Below are 8,242 nucleotides of genomic sequence, written 5' to 3' on the forward strand. Positions count from 1 at the left end.
TAAGTGAGCTCTTCAGTGAGGGTCGCCCACCCTTGGGATCTTATACGCTTCAAGAGTTATCAAGGAAAAACCTATATCAACTCCTCTACAGATCATAAATAAGTAGATGCTTGTGTGCATTTGTTGAGTGACTTAAAGATGTCCGTGCAAATAAAAAAAACTTACCCTTGCAGTGGGGCAACCCCTGCACTGCAAAGGTTTGAGTGCTCCTTTTCATCGAGGTGCAAAAATAACAAAGTTATACTCCCCAGAACCTCGCTGTTAGACCGGTCCTTCCAGCCTCTCTTCCTCCCGTGATTCATAGGACATGAAGATGCTAGGAGCAGAGGACAGACTGGAAGGAACAGTTCAACAGCCAGTCGGCCTGAGGTTTGGGTGAGTATTACTTTATTTTTGCACCTAGACGAAAGCACTTAACCTTTGCAGTGCGGAGCATGAGCACCTAACAAATACTTTAACCTCTCAGCGCCTATATTTCTGCTTGTATCCTTTGCCTACGTGCATTAATCCCTTAGCTGCCAGTACCTAGCCCATGTGCATTTACCCCTCAGTGGCCATTCACCAGCATGTGTGTTATCCCTCACCAGCCATTTTCCAGCACATGAGTAATAACCCCTCCATGCCCAGCGCATACACATTAACCCTTTAGCACCCGGTCTCCGGCACCTCCATACCCCACTCCTGCATATTCTTCCCACTTTTATACCCTCTGCTGCACATATACCCCCTCTGAAATAATCTCTCTTGCACATACGACCTGCTTTTATACACTGCATACTCTCCTTTTGCATAGATTGCCCTGCAGCATACCCTACACACTTCGCTCCTGCACATATTGCCTCTTTTTATGCATTCTGCAATCCCCTCCTGCACATACTTCCCCCTGTCCTACCCCCCTCATGTCTGTCCTGCAATTACTGTCTACTTAAACATTTCTTTAGAATAGTCCCTAGCCTTTCCTGTTCCAGAACGGGCACACTTTTACATACGAGGGGCATGTGATTCAGTCCCCTTCCTTGCACATGATAGCACAGGCGCTTGGTTTCCTCTCTTCACTTTCAGATGGATCAAACGGATTAGAGGCACTAAAGAAAGGAATGCATGTGCAGCTAGGGAGCGGAAAAGACAAGTAAACCTGTTGCTTTCCCTTGCAAGGCACAGGTTCACTTTACGTGCCATGAGATCAAAACACTCGTATAACATTGCTTGCAACCATCATTTTCAGCTTCTAGCTCAGGTTTTTTTCTAGAAATATAAGTGTTTTAGTGCTGACCATAATACAATAATCTCCTTTATTACAGACTGTTAGATTCAATTTTGTAGGTACGTTCAAGCAGAGAACCTGGGAAGGAAGTCCGCTTTTCCCCAAAGTGAACAGATGCTGCGCTGACAAGTAGCACTGGGTGGGGGAGCTTTCTATGCCAAAATAACTGGTTTATATGGTCACTGAGGACCGGTAACCCAAGAAAAAGGAACAGAAAGTGCTTAAAAGGATGTGAAACCCCCAAAAGACTTATGCAGTTAGGTCAGGGGTAGGCAAACGTGGCACTCCAGCTGTTGCAGAACTACAAATCCCATGAGGCATTGCAAGAATGACAGCCACAGGTATGACTACCAGAGTCAGAGGCATGATGGGAGTTGTAGTTTCAGCCGAGCTGGAGCGCCAAGATTGCCTGCCCCTGAGTTAGGTTGTTCTGACACAATGGTCAACATAGGGAACTGATGATCTCAAAAATGTAAAGCCCAATGAAAAGTTTAACAACTTGTACAAAGTGGCAATTAAATGTGCCTGGTGAAAATGTAACCTTCATGAACATGAAATAAACCTCATCTTTTGCATGCAGGTCTCACCAGAGCTGTGTGCAGTCTCACCAGGGCTGTGCGGGGTCTCTCCAGGACTGCATGCAGATTTCACCAGGGCTGCATTTGGGTCTCACCAGGGCTGCGTGCTGATCTCACCGGGGCTGCGTTTGAGTCTCCCCAGAGCTGCATGTGGGTCTCTCCAGGGCTGTAAGGGCGGGTGTGGGTCTCTCCAGGACTTTACGGGCAGGTGTGGGGCTCTCCAGGGCTGAACAGGTGGGTGTAGGGCTCTCTATGGCTGTATGGGCAGGTGTGGGGTTCTCCAGGGCTATACAGGCGGGTGTGGAACTCTACATGGCTGTGCGGGTGGATATAGGGCTCTCAAGGGCTGTGCGAGCGGGTGTGGGGCTCTACAGGGCTGTGCCAATCTCTGCAGACAGGAGATGTGTGGGCGGATCAGAAGCTCTGGACATCAAGCAGCCAAATCTATTTAAAAAATTTAAAGCGGCGGTGTCGGTGCTTAGAATTGCAGCATACTTGTACACGTGAAAATACCCAGTATCGGCACCGATACCAATGCTAGTATCGGGCCATCCCTAATATGGAGCATAACATAGTAAACATAATAGTCTCTTTCCTAGTGCCACTCTTTTTTTTGTATGTCGTCCTGAATTTATATGACTGCCAACAGTGCCAATTCGACATCATTGTTTGATGACAATCAGCATTTAACATATGCCTTTTATATGACTCACACATTGATCTTATTCCACCTTTTATGTGTGGTTTTTTTATTTTATACATTTTTTTAATGTCTTTACAGCTCAGATGAATAGGGAATACTTATAATCCACAGAAACACATTAGCTTACTCAGTTTGTTGATTCCAGAACAGGAAAGGCTAGGGATGTTACAAACAACACTAAAGAAGTGATTTAATGGGCATTATATGCAGGAGAGGAATGCGGCGGGTATGACCGGTGGCGATATGTGGTATATGCAGGCTTGTAATGCGGAGGATATGACGGGGGCAGTAAATGCAGGAGATGAGTGTGGAGGGTATGACAGCAGGCAGTATGTGCAGGGTTGTAATGCGGAAGGTATGACAGCAGGCAGTATGTGCAGAGAGACGTGAAGAGGGTATGACAGTGGGAAGTACCGTATATACTCGAGTATAAGCCGAGTTTTTCAGCCCATTTTTTGTGCTGAAAAATGCCCCCCTCGGCTTATGAATGGGTTAAATGATGTTAGGTAGGTAAGGTAGGTAAGGTCCGCACTTTGCCTGACGAAGGGGTCCTGTGAGGCTCTGAAACAGTGAATTCACATGTCATGCTAAAGAAATACGAATAAAGATGATATTCCAAAGCGGAATGGTGTGCAGACTACATATCTTCTAGATTGTTTTTAAACCTTTCGCTGCCACCAACATATGCAATATGTCAGCAGCCGTGGGCCCCCTGTAAACAGAGTAGCTGCCTAGATTCTGTTTACCTGTGTGAAGTCGACTGTCAGCTTTACACTGGAAGTGACTGAGGCGGCTATAAAGCCACCTTATCGCTTCTAGGGGCTGGTAAACATGCACACCCCCGGCGAGTGCACAAGCCTTCAAGTAGCTATGCAAACTAGCCAAATTATTCCCAAGTAGTAGCAATTAATCCATACAGATCGCTGTATGTTTAATATCTAAAAGATAACATTTAGGAAATTGCAATCAGAGTTAATAAGGTGTTCCTTCTAATGGGAAAATCTGGCCTAAAGACACTGTCAGACAATCAATTTGTGTATACACTGAACTGTATTTGTTCACTGATGTCTATAACAAACTTTATATTATTGAAATGTAACATTCACAACAGAAGTGGAGTCATTTTGTTGATAAAGGTAACTGAATGCAATTGTGCAGCCCCAAGTAATTTCCAGCCATCCACAAATAAAATTAAACTCAAGCTGCCTGCCCAGCCCAGTGTTTTACAGAGCGTTTGTTTAATTTTTCAATAGTTAATGGGGTTAAATCAGCGATCAATGTAGGCCGTAGTGACTACAAAATTGAAGAAGCAGGATGAAAATTTTGTCCCCGATAAAACGAACTTCTAACAGTAAATGTGGTTTTTGTTTGGGGAATTCCATTTATTTCCAAAATCAAATAATAAAATCAAACAAAATTTCCAACAACATTCTACAAGTCTGATGTCATTATCAAATGTTCTGACAACATTTTTTATTTGAAAGTTTGGATGAAAGTCTACCAGTGTATACCTATCTTAAGATAGGCATTTAATGATAATGTTGCAGTCTGTACGTTATTGACGGATCATGATCTGATGTCAGTAGGCCACCTAAACCCAGGCTGAACTCATCAGGAGGAACAGAAATCCAACTTGTCAGAAATACTTCTATTGATTTCATCATACTTTATAGCACTGAGGACAAACGATTGCCTGGTATGACCATCAATGTTTAGACATGCAAAGACCAACACAGATGCCCAGGGTCTTTTTGATTATGTTAACATGTGAACCTGCCCTTTGGGGTCTACCGCCATTTTTTAAAGCGATTCTGTTAATAAATGTTATTAAAACTGTTAAAAAGTGCAGCCTGTAAAGAAAAGGTCTAAGCGCCCATTGACACTGCAGAGTTGAGTGAACTGCACAATCCCGTATGACTAAAGCACTAAAGCTTAGCAAATAGGGCAAAAATCGGCAGTGGGACAGGTAAGTTTTAGGGCTTATTTACACCATAACATTGCGTCAATCGCACAAAACCCAGCAATTAACCAGCTATTGCACAATGCATCTAGTGTGCGTAACTGTGCACTAGGTGCATTGCTTTACCATTCATTTGAATTGCACCCCAACGCACCTCTTGGCCGCCTTATGGTGCATGCAGATTATTGCGGTACCAGTGTTGCAGCACACAGTGGCCAGGGGCATATGTTGGGGTGCCATTCAAGTAAATGGCAAAGCAGTGCACCTTGTGCACAGTAGTGCTAGGTGTGGTGTGGGAGAGCATGCGTCAATATCAAGCAGAAGAAACCACAAAGTGTAGAGAGGGGCTGGCCATCTGAGAAGGAGTCTTTGGGCAAGCTTAGAGCTTCTGGAGGTCAAAGATCTGTAGAGGTACCTTTTTATTTACAGAAAAATGTTTCATCCAGCTACAGATTTGACCTGAACTCTATAAGCGAAGATTTGTCATGTGATAAGGAATCTAGAAATGTCAATAGCACCTAAGCAGTCCCTTGAAAAATCAACCTCATTCATAGCAATTATACCTGTGCCAAGAATCTGCAGATTCCTGAGCCAGGAATCACCGGACAGTTGCGGTCGGGAAGCCTGTACAAAGCAATGACAAGAGCCGCAGCTGTCTGCCACTATTCACACATCCAACAGTTACCTGCAGCTGGGGACAGATGGCCGACACTGGAAACAAGACAGATTGCTGGTGGGGAACAGCGATTAGGTGAGGTCTTGCTGGTTAAGCCAGAGAGATAGAGCAGGGGTGGGCAACCATGACCCTCCAGCTGTGCTTTAACTACAAATCCCAACATGCATCTACCTCTGAGAGTCATGCTTGTCACTGTCAGTCTTGCAATCCCTCATGGGAATTGTAGTTCCACCACAGCTGGAGGGCTGGAGGTTCCCCACCCCTGCTCTACGGCATGACTCCCAGAGCCAGATGCATCATAGGATTTGTAGTTTCACAGCTGAAGGGCCGGAGGTTCCCCACCCCTGCCATAGAGGGAAAGCTAACTCTTAGCAATTCTGATGAGTTGAGATTTGCTAGTGTGACATGGGCCTGAAAAGCTAAACAAGGAACCTACTTTTATATGCTGCCTCCCCATCGCACCCTGCAAACATTTTCTAGCAAGTTGCAAGCTAACTACCATTTTTGTAATGTTTTTCTATGTGGTCACGTGACCACTAACTTCTGGGCCCGTCTTGTGTAAATGTGGAGGGCCGACAACGCAGCTGAATCCCATAGAGTCCATAGCACTATGCCGTTGTCGGCCGGGAGGGAGTTCACACCCAGGAAACGCGGAGAAAGGAGCTTTATGGTCCTGTGACCACGTAGACAAAAAAAAGAAAGGTTTTTACCTTGCAATTTATTTGGAAATCTATCAAGGGCAATGGGGAGGTAACATAGAAAAGTTGGTCTATTGCAAGGGTAGGCAGCCGCCGCACTCCCGCTGTTGTAGAACTACAAGTCCCATGAGCCATTGCAAGACCGTGACAGCCACATGCATGACTCCCAGAGGCAGAAGCCTGATGGAATTTGTAGTTTCACCACAGCTGGCATGCCAAGGTTGCCTAGCAGTGCTCTTTTTCTTAGCCTTCACTTCTACATTAAATATACCAGTAAGGTGGTCACCTTTGTCAGGGACAATAACACTAGAATGCTGGCAACAAGTCCCATCACCCTACACATAGGACAGGAATTCTATGACAGCCGTCTTCTGTGTACAGCGGTGACATTGTCTTCTAATATGGCTGGATATGAACCCACATTACTACATGTAGACATGTCCCCAATGTCCCCGGCCCGGGTCCCCACAGGTACACCCCCACTCGGGGCAGTAACTCACGCGTTGCCCACGTAGATCCGGGGGAAGACCTCGTTGAAGTGCTGGGAGGGGAGGCAATAGAAGCCGCCATCGTTGGCTAACAGTTCATTGAGCGCCTGAACGGATATCTCATAGTCCGACATGGCCACGGCCTGTGACCGACAACACCCGATCCGGGCGGCCTGCAGCCTGTGACCCGCCCTCCTTTGCCGGGGTAGGCGGACTCCCAGTGCCGAGCTCCGGGGAGATAGGACCGCTGGCAGCACAGACACTGACTGGGAAGAAAGCTGGCCTCGTATTCTTAGTAACACATCTCATGTGTCTGCCCGGTGCACAGCTGGAAGAAGCGATTCCTGGGGCACTTCTTATTGTCTCTCTTCTTCCTCATACATTATTGGAGCTGTCAGCTTCCTTCTGTGACTCGTCCTATCAGGCAACGGTGACAAGTGCACGCATTGCTGCCCGTAGGGTGTACTAGGTGTAGGATGTACATAGGAAGGTATATAGTGTATACTCAGGAGGGGGTGTAGGGTGTACTCAGGAGGGTATGTAGGGTACACTCAGGTGGGTATGTAGGGTACACTCAGGAGGGTATGTAGAGTATACTCAGGTGGATATGTAGGGTACACTCAGGTAGGGTATTTTCATAGACTATGTAAGGTATACTCTCAAGGGTATGTAGTGTATACTAAAGGTGGCCATACACCTTACAACCATTGTACAACTTGCACTCTCGTTCAATTTTCGTTCAAACAGCCCATCATGTACAGATTGATGTTGTGTGCGATTATCGTTCCTCAGCACCAATAACTGGCTGATTTTCGTCAGTCGAAAGACCAAATTTTAGTTTGAGCATGTGCAGTTTTCATTGTGCGATTTTGTTGTCGCCGAAAATGTTCTAAAGACAAAAATCTAGGCTGTATAATATGTATTTAGAAGGATCAGTAATGTATACTGTAAAGCAGGGGTGCCTATAAGGTGGATCGCGATCTACCAGTGATCGCGATCTACCAGTGATTGCTTAGCGATCAATGGTATATGACGATGTCCTCTCCTCCAGCCCGTGGGTCTTCTCCTCTGGATCCCCATCTGTATGCAGCGGGGATCCGAGGAGAAGTAAAGGAGCAGCTGCGGCCAGCGGGGGAGGGGAGGGCGAAGGACGGAGCCGCTGTCACTTAACTAAGGCCGAGCGGTGAGGAGAGAGAGAGATGCTTGGCCAGGATCTGACAGCCGGCGCCTCTCTCTCCCCTCACCACTTGGCCTTAGTTCTGTCTCCACCACCCCCGCGGCTGAAGTGCTTCAGCTGATCAATCCAGTGTTTGTAAATAAAAGGGGGCACATAATACTATGTGTCCCCAGTTATGAATGAACAGGATGTGATTTAAATCACGTCCTGTTCATTCATGATTTTCTCCCCATTCAGAAACTGGATGATAGTGCTTCCCATTCATTTAGAACAGAGGCTGCAGAAAAAGAGATTGAGGACTTTGTGTCCTCATTTTCTTTTTTAATTTTTAAAAGGGAAATATCAGGGGGGCGTGGCCTGGACGCGATGGTGGAGAGTCGCACTTAGGCTGAGCTCCGTCTGGACCCACTGCATCCGCACCCATCCGACCTGATTCCAGCAAGCCAGCTACCACTGAACCATGGCAGGGAAGCGGAAGACCTCCACAAAGCTGCCAAAGACCCCGAAACTGCCGAGGGGATCGCTGGAACACTTCCTCCGCGATCGGCGGACATGCGACCGGGCCGCAGCCAATATGGCGCCCGGCAGTACACATGCTGCCGGCTCGCCCACCCCCATGGTGTCCTACCCCGTTCCCCCCATAGGACCTGTCTCGAATTTGGAGACCTGTCGGATTTCTGACGCAGCTGTCCTGGCGG

At 46.8% G+C, this 8,242-nt stretch overlaps 1 protein-coding gene across 1 annotated transcript in view; it reads right to left on the bottom strand.

The window, feature by feature from the left end:
* The window catches only part of DUSP3 (dual specificity phosphatase 3), a 133,156-nt gene extending 126,543 nt beyond the window's left edge, over positions 1–6,613 (bottom strand). The window contains exon 1 of the mRNA XM_018566238.1: positions 6,380–6,613. Coding sequence (XP_018421740.1) covers positions 6,380–6,501 — 122 coding nt within the window. The 5' untranslated portion in view covers positions 6,502–6,613. The remainder of the gene's footprint in view (positions 1–6,379) is intronic.
* Between the last annotated feature and the right edge of the window lie 1,629 nt (positions 6,614–8,242).

The sequence above is a fragment of the Nanorana parkeri genome, unplaced genomic scaffold (assembly GCF_000935625.1).
Source record: "Nanorana parkeri isolate BGI_ZX_2015 unplaced genomic scaffold, ASM93562v1 scaffold927, whole genome shotgun sequence".
NCBI classification, from domain to species: domain Eukaryota; kingdom Metazoa; phylum Chordata; class Amphibia; order Anura; family Dicroglossidae; genus Nanorana; species Nanorana parkeri.